This window comes from Anguilla rostrata, chromosome 4 (assembly GCF_018555375.3).
Source record: "Anguilla rostrata isolate EN2019 chromosome 4, ASM1855537v3, whole genome shotgun sequence".
Lineage (NCBI taxonomy): Eukaryota > Metazoa > Chordata > Actinopteri > Anguilliformes > Anguillidae > Anguilla > Anguilla rostrata.
The window spans coordinates 3298129-3317108 of NC_057936.1; the positions used below are offsets into that span (position 1 = coordinate 3298129).

The 18980-nt window shown below is 48.6% G+C and overlaps 1 protein-coding gene across 2 annotated transcripts in view; it reads left to right on the forward strand.

Moving 5' to 3' along the window:
* nfic (nuclear factor I/C) overlaps nt 1-18980 on the forward strand; it is a 133250-nt gene that overhangs the window by 84484 nt on the left and 29786 nt on the right. The window contains exons 3-7 of one of the 2 annotated variants that reach the window (XM_064330091.1): nt 2570-2652; nt 7578-7641; nt 12777-12855; nt 13010-13069; nt 15686-15810. In XM_064330091.1, coding sequence (XP_064186161.1) covers nt 2570-2652; nt 7578-7641; nt 12777-12855; nt 13010-13069; nt 15686-15810 — 411 coding nt within the window. Of the gene's footprint in view, nt 1-2569; nt 2797-7577; nt 7642-12776; nt 12856-13009; nt 13070-15685; nt 15811-18980 lie in introns of those variants that run through there. The other variant, XM_064330090.1, reaches the window with a different exon arrangement.

The following is an 18980-nucleotide window of genomic DNA, read 5'->3' on the forward strand; positions in this document are numbered from 1 at the left end:
TCTATCTCTCTCTCTCTGTCTCTTTCTGTCTGGTTCTCTCTCTCTCTCTCTCTCTCTGTCCTTGCCAACGGGATCAGCGTGAGGGCTGTCTGCCCGGTAACTGCTGCTCTTGGAAAGGGGGAACTGGATTTGCATTAATGACGGCAGAGGAGAGCAGAAATGGCAGTGCCCGCCCGTGCCGCTGCCAGTGCCAGGCTGTGCTGCTGCCAGTGCCCATCCGTGCCGCTGCCAGTGCCCGCCTGTGCTGCCCCACTTGGCTAGGCAGGAGCTCGTTTCTTGTTGTTCTTTAAAAAAAAAATTGTTTTATTCCTTCCCATTATTGAGGTCAGCAGAACCGAACACAAGCAACAGTCAAAACTCCAAGCAGCTCCTCCAAACACCCCCCCCCCCAACACCACCACCCCATCACCCTCCCTCCCCCGACCCACTGCAGATCAGCAGCTGTGGGCTCCCAGCTTTATTGGCCTTCAGTCCTGAACAGATACAGACTTTATTCTGGGTCTTTTCAGAACCCTTAGCTGCCAATCCGCCCCCCCCACACGCCCCCTTCCCCTCCCCGCTCCACCTCCCCCCCCTCACACCCTTTTTTCAAAACCTGTGCACTGCCACCACTTCCCAAATTGAATTAAAATTCATTTTTGTTTAAATCCCGGAAGCAGCTCTATCCGAGGAGCCCCCCCCGGCCCTCTGCCTCCCCACCCGGGTGAGCGGAGGAGAAGGGGAATTAAAGACAGGCAAGAATGCACAAAAAAAAAAAACAACAACCAAAAAAAAAAAAAAACCTTTTAAAAGAGCACACTCAGCAGGGGAGGCTTCAGGAAAAGGGCAGGCCTGCCCCCCCCTCCCCCGACCCCCAGGACAGGGAAAGACAGAAGGAAGGAGTCTCGTAGGAGAAGCCGGGCATTGCGTGAGTTCCTGCGTCAGAGCGCGTCGGATCTGCAGCGAACCCTCAACGCGCGCGGCGTAGTGGAATATCGGTGGAGCCGGGCCTATCAGATAGGGGGGGGGGGGGGATTATCCGCTGTGCTCATTCGTTCAGCCGTGTCTCCCCCTTTCAGCCGCGGCCAGGCTCCTGGCGGCCGGTCCGGCCCGCGCCGGCTCGGCCCCCCTCCCTTCTCAGGACCGGCGGCACGGGGCACGGGGCCCGGGCCGAATTCATTTTATTTGTTTTCTTATTTTTATCGTCGAGCGCCAGGTGCGCAGACGCAGGAACTCAAACGGCAGCCCGGAGAGCTTTTTTGGCTACGCTGTCCCCGCGCCCTCGTAGCCGTCGCCCCGTCCTGCTGTTTGTTGTCCATCGGCAGCGCTGGCGCCTGCTCTTGGCCGGCGCACCTCTTTCCTGCGCGATTTTCGGACGTCCCGGCCAAGGGCCACGTGTGTCAGTTCATATTTTTAGAAAAAAACCAAAACGCCATTAGTGTTCAGGCTGCTGATAGAACAATCTGCCTCGCGTGCTTAACCTTTTATTTACTAACTTGCGTGATTTCCAAACCAGTGAGAAATTATAATTATACTGCCGTGTCAAGTATGTCTCAGTACCCCTCATCCCTGTACATACACCAGCATGTGGATTCTGCCTCTTGCTCTTTACCAGAGGTGAAAAATCTGGGTTCAGAAAGTAAAAGTCCTCCCCAATATTCTTTTCCCACAGTCACCTGGATTTGCTAATTAGCACAATTCATCAGTCAGGACGTGGAACTAATTAGTGAGTTCAATTTTTCGGAAGAAACTTGCCTCTGGACTTTCTGACCCCTTGGATTTTCCACCTCTGTCCATTTCATTTAAAAAAAAAAACCCATTACACAATGATGGCTGAATGAGCACTTGTGTGGAAAATGTATCTGAATGCTTTCAACCACTCACCAGACACTGGTTCCCTCTCTCTGTCTGTCGCGCGGAAAATATTAAATTAAATCTCTCGGCAATTTGTTTCCCCTGAGTCGGCCATTATCTGTTTTTGATGATTTTGTTTATTTATCGTACGTCCATTGTGTCTGAGTTGAGTTTTTTTAGCATCGCCACCAACTCAGTAAACGCTCTATTTGGTTTTGAAAAATAAAATCAGGTTGTTATAATTATGTGGGATTCACACGTTTGTTTCAGTGAAATGTTCAACACGTCTTTTTATTTTGATTAGGTCATTTCTTCCCCGGACTGACACTAGTAACAGTGATTACTTGTGCCATTGGTCCCCAAACTTTTTGAGTTTGGCCCCCCTTTAGTAAGAGGAATTTTTTTTTAAGCACACACATATCCTGGGGTTGTTTGTTTTGGTTTGTTTAAAAAATGTTCTGTTACCCAAGTGCTTGTTTACCGTGAGCTGTGAAGCCCGTTGAGAATGCACAGCCTTTGGGATTTCTGATTATGATATCCCTTAATCCGATTAACCGACTCTTCACCAAGGAGAACGTGGTGAAATCCTAAAAGCGCTGTCCAAATATGAGCTCTCTGCCACTGGTGCGAGGTACAGACTCTGAGGTGTACTACTGAAGAAAGTGTGGGTGCCTGTTTTCTCCAAAACGTTTGAGGACTGAAATTTTCCCTCCGTTTCTCTCTCTCTCTTTTCCAGAGGCAGAGCAGAGCAGCAGCCCCCGCACGGGCATCGGCTCCGACCAGGAGGACAGTCGAGCCGCGAACATGGGTACGAGCTCAGCGAGTCCTCCCCCAAATACGCTCTCCCATTCACCACTACTGTTATTAATACTCAAATACGCTCTCCCATTCACCACTGCTGTTATTAATACTCAAACACGCTCTCCCATTCCCTACTGCTGTTATTAATACTCAAATACGCTCTCCCATTCACCACTACTGTTATTAATACTCAAACACGCTCTCCCATTCACCACTACTGTTATTAATACTCAAACATGCTCTCCCATTCACCACTACTGTTATTAATACTCAAATACGCTCTCCCATTCACCACTACTGTTATTAATACTCAAACATGCTCTCCCATTCACCACTACTGTTATTAATACTCAAACATGCTCTCCCATTCACCACTACTGTTATTAATACTCAAACACGCTCTCCCATTCACCACTGCTGTTATTAATACTCAAACATGCTCTCCCATTCACCACTACTGTTATTAATACTCAAACATGCTCTCCCATTCACCACTACTGTTATTAATACTCAAACATGCTCTCCCATTCACCACTACTGTTATTAATACTCAAATACACTCTCCCATTCACCACTACTGTTATTAATACTCAAACACACTCTCCCATTCACCACTGCTGTTATTAATACTCAAACATGCTCTCCCATTCACCACTACTGTTATTAATACTCAAACACGCTCTCCCATTCACCACTACTGTTATTAATACTCAAACATGCTCTCCCATTCACCACTACGTTATTAATACTCAAACATGCTCTCCCATTCACCACTACTGTTATTAATACTCAAACACGCTCTCCCATTCACCACTGCTGTTATTAATACTCAAACATGCTCTCCCATTCACCACTACTGTTATTAATACTCAAACACGCTCTCCCATTCACCACTACTGTTATTAATACTCAAACACGCTCTCCCATTCACCACTACTGTTATTAATACTCAAATACACTCTCCCATTCACCACTACTGTTATTAATACTCAAACACGCTCTCCCATTCACCACTGCTGTTATTAATACTCAAACATGCTCTCCCATTCACCACTACTGTTATTAATACTCAAACATGCTCTCCCATTCACCACTACTGTTATTAATACTCAAACATGCTCTCCCATTCACCACTACTGTTATTAATACTCAAACATGCTCTCCCATTCACCACTACTGTTATTAATACTCAAACATGCTCTCCCATTCACCACTACTGTTATTAATACTCAAACACGCTCTCCCATTCACCACTGCTGTTATTAATACTCAAACATGCTCTCCCATTCACCACTGCTGTTATTAATACTCAAACATGCTCTCCCATTCACCACTACTGTTATTAATACTCAAACACGTTCTCCCATTCAGCACTGCTGTTATTAATACCCAAACACCGCTCTCCTTCATATTTCACCACTACTGTTATTAATACTCAAACATGCTCTCCCATTCACCACTCTGTTATTAATACTCAAACAGTGCTCTCCCATTCACCACTACTGTTATTAATACTCAAACATGCTCTCCCATTCACCACTACTGTTATTAATACTCAAAACGCTCTCCCATTCACCACTACTTTATTAATACTCAAACATGCTCTCCCATTCACCACTACTGTTATTAATACTCAAACACGCTCTCCCATTCACCACTGCTGTTATTAATACTCAAACATGCTCTCCCATTCACCACTGCTGTTATTAATACTCAAACATGCTCTCCCATTCACCACTGCTGTTATTAATACTCAAACATGCTCTCCCATTCACCACTACTGTTATTAATACTCAAACATGCTCTCCCATTCACCACTACTGTTATTAATACTCAAACACGCTCTCCCATTCACCACTACTGTTATTAATACTCAAATACACTCTCCCATTCACCACTACTGTTATTAATACTCAAACACCTCTCCCATTCACCACTGCTGTTATTAATACTCAAACATGCTCTCCCATTCACCACTACTGTTATTAATACTCAAACATGCTCTCCCATTCACCACTACTGTTATTAATACTCAAACACGCTCTCCCATTCACCACTGCTGTTATTAATACTCAAACATGCTCTCCCATTCACCACTACTGTTATTAATACTCAAACATGCTCTCCCATTCACCACTACTGTTATTAATACTCAAACACGCTCTCCATTCACCACTACTGTTATTAATACTCAAACATGCTCTCCCATTCACCACTACTGTTATTAATACTCAAATACGCTCTCCCATTCACCACTACTGTTATTAATACTCAAACATGCTCTCCCATTCACCACTACTGTTATTAATACTCAAACACGCTCTCCCATTCACCACTGCTGTTATTAATACTCAAACATGCTCTCCCATTCACCACTGCTGTTATTAATACTCAAACATGCTCTCCCATTCACCACTGCTGTTATTAATACTCAAACATGCTCTCCCATTCACCACTACTGTTATTAATACTCAAACATGCTCTCCCATTCACCACTACTGTTATTAATACTCAAACACGCTCTCCCATTCACCACTACTGTTATTAATACTCAAACACGCTCTCCCATTCACCACTACTGTTATTAATACTCAAAACAGCTCTCCCATTCACCACTGCTGTTATTAATACTCAAACATGCTCTCCCATTCACCACTACTGTTATTAATACTCAAACATGCTCTCCCATTCACCACTACTGTTATTAATACTCAAACACGCTCTCCCATTCACCACTGCTGTTATTAATACTCAAACATGCTCTCCCATTCACCACTACTGTTATTAATACTCAAACATGCTCTCCCATTCACCACTACTGTTATTAATACTCAAACACGCTCTCCCATTCACCACTACTGTTATTAATACTCAAATACACTCTCCCATTCACCACTACTGTTATTAATACTCAAACACGCTCTCCCATTCACCACTGCTGTTATTAATACTCAAACATGCTCTCCCATTCACCACTACTGTTATTAATACTCAAAACATGCTCTCCCATTCACCACTACTGTTATTAATACTCAAACATGCTCTCCCATTCACCACTACTGTTATTAATACTCAAACACGTCTCTCCCATTCACCACTGCTGTTATTAATACTCAAACATGCTCTCCATTCACCACTACTGTTATTAATACTCAAACATGCTCTCCCATTCACCACTACTGTTATTAATACTCAAACACGCTCTCCCATTCACCACTACTGTTATTAATACTCAAATACACTCTCCCATTCACCACTACTGTTATTAATACTCAAATACACTCTCCCATTCACCACTACTGTTATTAATACTCAAACACGCTCTCCCATTCACCACTGCTGTTATTAATACTCAAACATGCTCTCCCATTCACCACTACTGTTATTAATACTCAAACACGCTCTCCCATTCACCACTACTGTTATTAATACTCAAACACGTTCTCCCATTCACCACTGCTGTTATTAATACTCAAACACGCTCTCCCATTCACCACTACTGTTATTAATACTCAAACATGCTCTCCCATTCACCACTGCTGTTATTAATACTCAAACACGCTCTCCCATTCACCACTGCTGTTATTAATACTCAAACATGCTCTCCCATTCACCACTGCTGTTATTAATACTCAAACACGCTCTCCCATTCAACACTGCTGTTACTAACACTGTTTCACACTCCACCTTTACTCTGCTGTTACTAACACTGTAACTCACTCCCCCTTTACTCTGTTCTTTCCAAATCTGGGCCTGTGAAATTGACATCTGTACTCCTGTTCGGTATGGAAACTTGGTTACAGTTTGCATTTGTGCGATAAAATAAAATGGGGTGTTGGTACGAGCACTAACCTTTATGGACAGTCAAATGCCATTTACTGATATTGGCCCTAGAATTTCCTATGTCATGTAATTGCAAATCTGCGAATTTTATGCGGTCAGAATTGACAGAGAAGAAAATGACGTACTGTGCTGATGTACTGTAATCACACTGAGTAACCTCAGAGCAGAGTGGCTGTGAATCAGAACCACAGAAAAGTCGCCATTTCTCACAACTCTGAGGAAGGCAACGTGGAGGCTAAAGCTAGCCTGATATCAGAAAGAATTGTCAGCTCGTTACGCTCCATTTCCATCTGCAGTGGGCAGGATTCAAAGGTCTGGACCCAGGCAAGGCCAAAGCGTCGGTCCACCCTGCTCCATTGAATGCGCTCCGGGTCTTATTTCTGCAGTTTTGGCGCTGTTGTAGTTACCGCGGGTAAGGATTCCTTTCGCCTTCAGAAGCGGCAGTGTGGTGTTCGAACCCTGCAGAAAAAAAGGGGCAGATCCCCACGCGTTTCAAAACCAGGCTCGGAAACCTCGGGGGATTTTGCTTTCGCCCCGTGTCCCCGTGAACGCCCTTCACACCTTTAACACACACGCGTGCGGTCACCACGCGTTGCTCTTCTGCAACGCTCAGCCGCAGTCTGAAAGCAACGCCGTGCTTCGGGGGAATCCACCGAAAAAAAGCTGTTATTGCCTGCGACTCTGGCAGAGCTGCCATTCCGGCTCATCCCGTCCATTACTCTGCAGATGCTCCATCTTTGTCCTGCGAGTGGCGTTAGGAGCCTGCAAGTACATGAAGCTCTCATGGATAATTATCTCTTTCCCTCTCTCTCTCTCTTTCTCTCTGTCTGTCGCTCTGTCTCTCTATCTCTCTCTCTCTGTCTGTCTGTTGCTCTGTCTCTCTCTCTGTCTGTCGCTCTGTCTCTCTCTCTCTCTCTCTGTCTGTCGCTCTGTCTCTCTCTCTCTCTGTCTGTCTGTCGGTCTGTCTCTCTCTCTCTCTCTGTCCTGTCTGCTTGCTCTGTCCTCTCTCTCGTCTGCGCTCTGTCTCTCTCTTCTCTTCTTTGTCCGTCTTCTCTCTCTCTCTCTGTTCTCTCTCTCTCTCTCCGCTTACCCGATGAGAGTTTCAGGAGAGCTTTGTGGCATCGGGAGTCTTTAACGTCACAGAACTCGTGCAAGTGTCCAGAAGTAAGGCCGTCTTAATCAGTAAAACTGGAAAACTGCATTGATATCTTGAATTGCCATTGTTGTTTCAAAAGTGTGAATGTATGCACGTGTCCTATGAATTGTTTCTTCTGTTGTCTGTAATTACATATTGATTATTATATATATATATAGAAATATATTTCTTATATCTATAAATCTATCAGCTAATAAATACAGAGCAAGTAAAAATTATGCCACACGCATACACATACACACACACACTCGCACACGCAGACATACACTCATGCGTGCACACACATACGCATACACACACTCACTCACACATTGAGCAGTATGAATTTTATGAATTTGTTTCTTTTTCTGAGTGACATCACGATCGGCGGAGAGGGAAAATTGAGTATTTCACAGCGTTCGCTGCAATCTGGCGTTAGCTGACAGAGTCTGCGGCTGTTTCCCTGAGCAGTGCACACTATTTACTGCGCTGTAGTGTAGTGTGAATGGGTCTGGGAGCGGGGGCTTGCTACAAAGCAGGCCACGGTTGCCGTAGCGTTAGAGGCATGGAGATGCGTAGGGCAGCAGTGTAGTATAACGGGTAAGGAGCTGGTCTTGTAACCTGAAAGGTCGCAGGTTCGATTCCCGGGTAGGACACTGCCGTTGTACCCTTGAGCAATGTACTTAACCCGCATTGCTTCAGTATCTATCCAGCAGTATAAATGGATGCAATGTAAATGATATGAAAAAGTTGTGTAAGTCGCTCTGGATAAGAGCGTCTGCTAAATGCCTAAAACTGTGTAGCATTTGGTTGGGGAGAGAGTGGACGGCTAAAGAGGAGATTACAGGCCAGACGGCATAAGCCACTTGGAGCATCAACTGCAGACAGCGTTCCCAATGAGCCTTCCCCCTCCCGCCACCAACATTGGACTGGCCTTTGAACCCTGACTTTGATTTTTTTTTAAAGAGCGGTTTTGTGCTAGATGAATTTGATAGGAAAGGCCTATGGACATCCGAAATAGGCTGTCGTTTAGCTGTAGACACGCTATCTGAACAAAATGTTGTAGATGGCATAGTATTTTTTTTGTAAGCATTTACACAGTGTGTGGGAGTCCCATAAACTTTTCATTTTTTAAGGCCAATTCACCATGCTTTATTAGAATAAAGTAAGTGGGTGTTTTTAACCATTTAAGGTGTGAGATCACAAAATATGTGATTGGAATGTTCTTAACTGAACATTCTAATGCTGATGTCACAATCACTACTGGTAACTGGAAGCGGTGGAGTCCTAGAACGCTGACTTAGAATTTTTTTTAAAAACATTCCAAAAAAAAAAACCCCCTACCATTCGAAAGGTTAAAAAGTCATTTGCAAGATGCAGTAGATGAATTTACATAGACATGGAGCGTCTTCAGCGGCGGTGTTCATGTGTTTGTGAGGACACGGGCAGGCGTTGTTTGAGCTCGACCACCTGGAAACTTCACACCGCGTCTTCACACCTATGGTTTGTTTGCTCCGGTCCGAATCAGTCGATGAGTTCATGGAGTTCACGTGGAGCGGTATGTCCCCTTGGTTCAGTTCACTTTTCGCGCAGAGAAAAATCCAAGCGAACCAAAATGCATCACCACAAACCACGTGAGAACCTTCACTCCCCTTATTAGTCAGATGTGTCTGGGGCGGGAGCAAGAAAGTAAATACAGGAAGGAGGTCCTGTGTTCTGGACTAGTGCATATTTCTGTGAGAGAAACATTGCCATGCCATTTAACATGGAGCAACGGCAGAGTTGGCATTTGCTCGTAACCGTGGTAATTAACTGGGCAATATACCAGGCAAAATTATACCAGCAGAATGCCGAATGCACTTTGAGGAAACGTCTTGAAAATGCTATACTGCTTCACACTTTGCAAAGGAGACGTGCTGCCTTCAGAGGACCGAGCAGAACAAGGGAGCTAATGTAATAAAATATAATAAAACAGCTACAGGAGCCGTTTAGCTCAAACTTGTGGGGTACACCTGGTGGTCGGGTCGGATCGAGGTCGGATCACGTTCCCACCACAAACGAACCGCTCCAGAGTTCGTTTGGGACCGGGCCGAGACCGCCGCCGCCTCTCAAGGGTCTCGGCGCGGTTGTTGTTTTTGGTCCCGCACCCGAGTGCGATTACCGAGTGTTCGCACCTGCCCAAACGAATCGCACCAAGGGGGGGGAAGACGAACCAGAGTCCGATTTAACCGGACTAACAAGCGCAGGTGTGAAAACACCCTTAGTTTGCTGGGATGTGTGCGCTGGTCATTAATTAAATGCAAATGAGCTGCACGTAGCCGTCTAGATCAGTGGTTCTCAACTCGGGCCAGAAATGGCCGGTGTGGGTGCAGGCTTTTGTTCCAACCAAGCAGTTACACACCTGATTCCACTAATCAAGGTCCTTAGTAAAGACTCCAAAGGTTGATTAGTAGAATCGGGTGTGTAACTGCTTGGTTGGAACAAAAGCCTGCACCCACACCGGCCCTTTCTGGCCCGAGTTGAGAACCACTGGTCTAGATCGTACTGCCATTGGAGTGTGTTCAGTGTGCCAGTGTTGTGTTTGCATTTTTCGCACGAATGCAATTCTAAATTTCTGCAGATACTGTTACCAAAAAATAGACAGCTGATAATTTTCTCTGTCTGTTTGGATTGGGTCGATGTGTAGTGTTCTTTAGCCCCAGGGGGTTGTGTGGTCGATTTTGGTTCTTTCGGGCATTTTAAGAAGGGTTTGTACGGATTATGACGGGGTGCTCACTTCAGTTAAATAAATACACGGCGTGTTCTTTTGGCAACGAAACTCGTGTCTATTGATTTTCCTGTAGTTCAGAATTCCTAACAGGTACATATGTGTTTGGGCGTTGCCACTTTAATTCCAATTAACCCACTTCTTTTTTAATGAAAACCGCGCCCTGCCTGCCTGCCTGCCTGCGCTGGAACCTCCTGTTCAGCCGAGCTCCGTGATTGGGCAGACCGCAGCGTGCCGTTCCAGCGGCATGTTTACAGGCCCGCATTCCTGTCGGGTAGCCGCGGGTTGCGTTCCCGGGCACCTTTTAATAAGAGCCGAGTCCCCCGTCAGCTGATCAGGAGAGGACTCTTCTTTTTTTTGGCGGGGGGGGGGTTGGCGCGAGAGAACCTCCTCCCTTTGTCCTGTCCCAGTGTCTCGGTAATCGGAGAGACGGCGGGGAGCGACCGTTTTGGGCCCCCGTGTTTGACGACGCGGCGCCGCTAACAGGAGAGCCTTTGCTCTCGCGGCCGCGCTGCTCCTCCTCCGCGCGGGCGGCGCAGGGCGGGCGCATTGCACCCCCGCTCCAGGAAGGTCGCCGAGGTCGTCCGGGCCAGACAGGGGTCCCTCTGTACCTGATGGGTTACGCAAGCGCTTACATCCTGTGTGCGCCCGCGGATACGAACACGGGTACCAAACACACACACACACACACACTCACACACACACACACACTCTCACACACACACACACACTCACCACACACACACACACACACCTCACACACACACACACACACACCACACACACACACACCCCACACACACACACACACACACTCTTCACACACACACACACTCTCACACACACACACACACACTCCACACACACCAACTCTCCACACACACACACACATCACTCCCACACACACACACATCTCACACACACCCACACACCTCTCTCACACACTCACACTCACACACACACACACACACACCACTCACACACACACACACTCACACACGCACACACACATACTCACACAAACACACACTCACACACACACACACTCATTCACACACACACACACACACACACACACACACACACACACACACACACACACACACACACTCTCATACACACACACACACACTCACTCTCACACACACACACACACTCTCTCACACACACACACACACACTCACTCACACACTCACTCACTCAATAAACACTCACACTCACACACACACACACACACTCACGCACACACACTCTCACACATTCATTCACTCACTCACGCACACACACACCCATCAACACACACCCCAACACCACACATCCACACACACACTCTCACCACCACACACACACACACCACACACTCACACACACCACACACACACACATCACTCCACGCACACACAACCACTCCATCTCACACACACACACACCACTACACCTCCACTCATACTCACTCACAACACACACACACTCACGACACACACTACACACTCACTCACCACACACACACACACACTCCACAACGCACACACCACACTACACACCACACACCTCACGCACAACACACACACACTCACCACCACACACACACACCAAACCACTCACACACACCCCGACCTAGCCACACAGACTCACTCAATTGCAACCACTCACACACACACACACCAAGAACCTCACAACACCCTCACGGTTCATCTGGAAACACTTCCACACTTTTCACTATCACCAGGATTTTGGCTCAACAACATACACAACAAAAGGTGAACGCATGACGTGGCTGTTATTGATACGAGAAACAGTGGTTCATTGTAACAGGCACATTTTTGCATTATCTGGTTTGGCTTGATGCAATAATAGTGTGCATGAGTGTGTTTGTGTGTTTACGTGTTCTGTACAGGATATATTATGCAGTTACTGTTTGTGTGTGTGATAGATGAGTGTGTATGAATGTGTTTGTGTGTTTACATGTTCTGTACAGGATATAACATGTGGTTACTGCTTGAGTATGTGATAGATGCGTGTGTATGAATGTGTTTGTGTGTTTACATGTTCTGTACAGGATATAACATGTGGTTACTGCTTGAGTATATGATGAGTGTGTATGAATGTGTTTGTGTGTTTATGTGTTCTGTACAGGATATATTATGCAGTTACTGCTTGAGTGTGTGTGATAGATGGTTGTGGATGCTGTCCTGACCTGCCAATGTGTGTGCACGTGCGTGCGTGTGTGTGTGGACACTGTCCTGACCTGCCGGTGTGTGTGTGTGTGTGTGTGTTTGTGTGTGTGTGTGTTTGTGGGTGTACGTGCGTGAGTGAGCATGTGTGAGTGTGTGTGTGTGTGTTTGTGTGTGTGTGGACGCTGTCCTGACCTGACGGTGTGTGTGTGTGTGTCTACAGCTCCTGTGGTGACGGGCGCAGGCCCCAACTTCTCCCTGGGGGAGCTGCAGGGTCACCTGGCCTACGACCTCAACCCTTAGTGCTGAGAGGACTGCCGACTCCAGGGAGTGCACCCCGCCCAGCACCTCCTCCAGGGGTCAGTCCAAACACGCTCACACAGCCCAGCACCTCCTCAAGCCCAGCACCTCCTCCAGGGGTCAGTCCAAACCTCACACAGCCCAGCATACGCCCAGCACCTCCTCCAGCGGGTCAGTCCCAAACACACTCACACAGCCCAGCACCTCCTCCAGCGGGTCAGTCCCAAACACACTCACACAGCCCAGCACCTCCTCCAGCGGGTCAGTCCCAAACACACTCACACAGCCCAGCACCTCCTCCAGCGGGTCAGTCCCAAACACACTCACACAGCCCAGCACCTCCTCCAGTGGGTCAGTCCCAAACATGCTTACACAGCCCAGCACCTCTTCCAGTGGGTCAGTCCCAAACATGCTCTCACAGCCCATCACCTCCTCACAGCCCAGCACCTCCTCCTGTGGGTTGGTCCCAAACACACTCACACAGCCCAGCACCTCCTCCAGAGGGCAGTCCCAAACACATTCACACAGCCCAGCACCTCCTCCTGCGGGTTGGGCCCAAACACACTCACTCAGCCCAGCACCTCCTCACAGCCCAGCACCTCCTCCTGCAGGTTGGTCCCAAACACACTCACACAGTGTCCCCACAGGTTCTGCAGGTACACCAGATACGTTCTAATTTGATACCCCTTCTGAAAACTCACTAAAGGGCGTGACCGTGTACGATCCTTTGGCCGGTGACGTTCTGTACTGTAACATGGCACCAGAACGTTCTGTAGTTAAGAAGCAGAGGGGACAGAAGCAGGAGCCCCAGTACCCGACGAAACTTTTTGTGTCGCACCCACCCACCTGCCAATGCCAGTGAGCCAACGAACCGGTCAGGACCCACGGTCAGCTAGCCAAGCCAGGCGTATCCACCTGAGTACAAGTGTAACAGTCCGTTCCAGTCTGCTGAGCCGTGATCTCTGAGCTGCTTATAAGTGACTCAGGCCCCTCCCCTTCCCGTGCCGGCTGCGGTGTACCTGTGGGGCACACCACGCTTTGGGAATTACACGGTGGTCACGGCGCGGAGCTGATCCGCTGGAAACATCACTTCTTTTTTAAACTGAAACGGTGCATCGCAGGAGGGGGAACTGGCTGAGCGGACGCAAGGGCACACACACTGATAAGTGGAGGTGCTCTATCAGTGCGGAGGTGCCCTATCAGCGAGCAGGTGCTCTCTCAGTGAGGAGGTGCTCTATCAGCGAGGAGGTGCTCTCTCAGTGTGGAGGTGCTCTATCAGCGAGGAGGTGCTCTATCAGCGCAGAGGTGCTCTATCAGCGCGGAGGTGCTCTATCAGTGAGGAGGTGCTCTATCAGTGCGGAGGTGCTCTATCAGTGCGGAGGTGCTCTCTCAGTGAGGAGGTGCTCTCTCAGTGAGGAGGTGCTCTATCAGTGCGGAGGTGCTCTATCAGTGCGGAGGTGCTCTATCAGTGCGGAGGTGCTCTCTCAGTGTGGAGGTGCCCTATCAGTGCGGAGGTGCTCTATCAGTACGGAGGTGCTCTCTCAGTGTGGAGGTGCCCTATCAATGTGGAGGTGCTCTCTCAGTGAGGAGGTGCTCGCTCAGTGAGGAGGTGCTCTATCAGTGCGGAGGTGCCCTATCAGTGTGGAGGTGCTCTCTCAGTGAGGAGGTGCTCTCTCAGTGTGGAGGTGCCCTATCAGTGTGGAGGTGCTCTCTCAGTGAGGAGGTGCTCTCTCAGTGTGGGGGTGCCCTATCAGCGCAGAGGGAGGTGCTCTATCAGTGCGGAGGTGCTCTATCAGTGTGGAGGTGCTCTCTCAGTGAGGAGGTTCTCTATCAGTGAGGAGGTGCTCGCTCAGTGAGGAGGTGCTCTATCAGTGCGGAGGTGCTCTCTGTGTGGAGGTGCCCTATCAGTGTGGAGGTGCTCACTCAGTGAGGAGGTGCTCTATCAGTGCGGAGGTGCTCTCAGTGTGGAGGTTCTCTATCAGTGAGGAGGTGCTCTCTGTGAGGAGGTGCCCTATCAGCGCGGAGGTGCTCTATCAGTGAGGAGATGCTCTCTTAGTGTGGAGGTGCTCTATCAGTGCGGAGGTGCTCTGTCAGTGTGGAGGTGCTCACTCAGTGAGGAGGTGCTCTATCAGTGCGGAGGTTCTCTCTCAGTGTGGAGGTTCTCTATCAGTGAGGAGGTGCTCTCTGTGAGGAGGTGCCCTATCAGCGCGGAGGCGCTCTATCAGTGAGGAGATGCTCTCTCAGTGCGGAGGTGCTCTCTCAATGAGGAGGTGCTCGCTCAGTGAGGAGGTGCTCTATCAGTGTGGAGGTGTTCTATCAGTGAGGAGGTGCTCGCTCAGTGAGGAGGTGCTCTATCTGAGGAGGTGCTCTATCAGTGAGAAGGTGCTCTATCAGTGAGGAGGTGCTCGCTCAGCGAGGAGGTGCTCTATCGGCGCGTATTGAGTGGAAGGCGCAGGGTTGCTGCTCAGTGGAAACGCACCAGGGCTCTTACAGTCGAGAACGAAGGCTGTTGCTCAGGTGACGGCGGGCGAGGCGAGAGTGGCGGTAATTTATCTGGGCCTCAGCGCCGCCAAAAAAATCCGCCTTTAATTTATTATCTTAGTTTTGGTGGCGCATCAGGGGCGGAGCTAGCTGCGAAGCTAGCTGTTAGCAGCTGTTTTGTCGCGGCGCGGCCCCCTGCTGCTCGGTCCCTGGCGGCCTTTTCTGAGCTCCGTGCGCCTCCTCCACCGCCAGCCTCTTCTCTCTGTGCGCCTCCTCCTCTCTATCATTTTAACGTTTCTCCCACTTACTTTTTTTCTCCCTCTCTCCTCTCCCTCGTTTCATCGCACGCAGGAGTAAGAGGCACAAGTCCGGCTCCATGGAGGACGACATCGACACCAGCCCCGGGGGGGAGTACTACACCTCGCCCAACTCCCCCGCCAGCAGCTCCCGCAACTGGCAGGACGAGATGGAAGGAGGTGAGCAGCTTGTACCGCCTTTACCTGCTAAAGATTCATCTTATACCACCTTTACCTGCTAAAGATTCATCTTATACCGCCTTTACCTGCTAAGGATTCATCTTATACCGCCTTTACCTGCTAAAGATTCATCTTATACCACCCTGGCCTGCTAAAGATTCATCTTATACCACCTTTACCTGCTAAGGATTCATCTTATACCGCCTTTACCTGCTAAGGATTCATCTTATACCACCCTGACCTGCTAAGGATTCATCTTATACCACCCTGACCTGCTAAAGATTCATCTTATACCACCCTGACCTGCTAAAGATTCATCTTATACCACCCTGACCTGCTAAAGATTCATCTTATACCACCTTTACCTGCTAAAGATTCATCTTATACCACCCTGACCTGCTCCATGCTATATTCACCTTTACCACCTTTACCTGCTCCGGTCTATATTCACCTGTACCACCTTTACCTGCCCCAGTCTATATTCACCTGTACCACCTTTACCTGCCCCAGTCTATATTCACCTGTACCACCTTTACCTGCTCCAGTCTATATTCACCTGTACCTGCTCCAGTCTATATTCACCTGTACCACCTTTACCTGCTCCAGTCTATTCACCTGTACCCCTTTACCTGCTCCAGTCTATATTCACCTGTACCTGCTCCAGTCTATATTCACCTGTACCACCTTTACCTGCTCCAGTCTATATTCACCTGTACCACCTTTACCTGCTCCAGTCTATATTCACCTGTACCTGCTCCAGTCTATATTCACCTGTACCACCTTTACCTGCTCCAGTCTATATTCACCTGTACCACCTTTACCTGCTCCAGTCTATATTCACCTGTACCACCTTTACCTGCTCCAGTCTATATTCACCTGTACCACCTTTACCTGCTCCAGTCTATATTCACCTGTACCTGCTCCAGTCTATATTCACCTGTACCACCTTTACCTGCTCCAGTTTAGATTCACCGTTACCTGCTCCAGTCTATATTCACCTGTACCACCTTTACCTGCTCCAGTCTATATTCACCTGTACCACCTTTACCTGCTCCAGTTTAGATTCACCTTTACCACCTTTACCTGGCTGCTGTTTAGATTCACCTTTGCCTGGCCTCCCTCCGTCTGTCACTGACGTTTTGCGAAACACACATTCCAGTGCGCTGCTTTGTTTGGCTTAAATATCCGAGTGACCTCATTGTGTTTCAGTTTGAGTGACAGTCCGTGCGATGCGATGCCGCTGCCAAGTACGCCACGGGGAATTCCTGTCATTAGACCGAATTAATTCCTGTCAGGAAAAACCCCCCCACGCCACCCTCTGCTGCACATCCCTCTGTCATGTTATGCCAACAGATTATGCTTCAGTCTAATACTGCAAAATTAAATAAATTCAGCAATTGCGTAATGGCGTTCAAGCACCTCCACCAAAGCCTTCAAGTCAGTGTCAAGTGTGTTTTTGTTTTAGCCTTGACTGCAGATCTCGCCTGAATGTGGTACTGCCCCCCCCCCCCCCCCCCCCACCCCCTTTCAGATCTGCACACCTCTGCTTTTAACCCAAGGGGCTGGAAATAAGAGCTCAATCCCTTTCGGTCTGAAAGCGACGTGACGTTTTTTTTATTTTGTTTCGTTTTGAATTGCCGTCAATCACCCTGACAGCCGAAACGTGTCGCTCAGCTGGGCCGCCGCTCGAGGGCAGCGGCGGCCGCCACCGCGTCCCCCGAAGGTGTCGAAAATACGCCGAGCAGAACGGGGGCGCAGCAAAGACGAACATCTCGAGTTATAGAGCGCCAGCAGAAGATGAGCCCCCCTAGCCGCCGGACCGGACGCTCACCGTCCCCCAGCTTCCCCTTTCCTAAACCCAGACTCCAAGTTTTAATTAATTCATGAGCCCTCTTGTTTTTTTCTTTTTTTTTTTTTTTTTGTGAAAGGTTTTTTTTTTTTTCTTTTTTAAAAAAAGGAAGTAACTCGCCCTCAGTCCCTTAAGTAAAGGTTTGAGGCTAAAGGCCCCAGGGCTGTGTGTTCGTTATATAAAACTCTCGGTCCATTTTGACACGCTCCCTGTACCTGGTTGCTGCTGGGAAGTAATGCGCAAGTCCCTGGCTGTTCTGCTTATGGAAGTTATTCCGTGTTGTTTTTATTTATTTTAGTGTTGCTCTGGTTTTTGGAGAGAGCTGGATGCTGTTAGTTTGGGGCGTAAATCGCTGAACCTCTTTTCCCCTCCGTTCTTAATGGCGTGCAAGAGTAAAATAACAGTGTGAGCGTTTTATTATTTCGAACAAAGTGTCTTTAAAGCGAATCCATTAATCAGGAGTATCGTCATGATTTATTAGATTAAATTATGAGTTCCACCATAGTTACCGTGCTCCTGAAATTAATCAAAGTGGCGTGAGTGTTCTCAGCACTCGCTGGACACAAATATTCTTTTGTCACTTAATATATTTACACAGGAGGGTAATTAAGGAGGCCGTCAGAGAAATTATTATTGAGTGTGTGACAGTGTGAGTGAGTGTGTGTGTGTGTGTATGAGTGTGTGACAGTGTGAGTGTGAGTGTGTGACAGTGTGTGTGTGTGTGAGGCGAGTGTGTGCGCACACAGGTGTGTGACAGGCACATGTGATTGTCCTGACGGGGTGCGGTTGGCATGTCAGGCGGCTCCTAATTGAGCCGGTAACTGTTGCAGTCCGGTTGCCGTAACAACAGAGCATGCACTCTATGCCCTGCCGCACGATGTGCGGAGGTGTGCGGGTGTGGGGGTGTGCAGGTGTGAGGGTGCGGAGGTGTGCGGGTGATGTCCCTCATTCAGTCTCAGGTTTAGAATGGTGTGAAGGGAGGAACAGGAAGGAGAAGGTGCGGCTGCAGTCGTGTTTATGGAGGTGGTGATCCTGTAACGCCTTTCGACACTCAGTGCTGTAGCTTACAGCGGTACCAGTGCTAACGTACCCACCCCCTCACCCCCCCAAATCCCCTGCAGGAGTCCCCCCCCCCCCACTCACCCCCAATCCCCTGCAGGAGTCTTCCCGCACCTCCTCGCCCCCCAATCCCCTGCAGGAGTCTTCCTGCCCCCCCCCCCAACTCGCCCCCCAATCCTCTGCAGGAGTCTTCCTGCCCCCCTCCCAAGGTACTCTTTAATTGGATGGCCCGAAGTGGGACGGGTAAGCCTGTCCCAGTTCC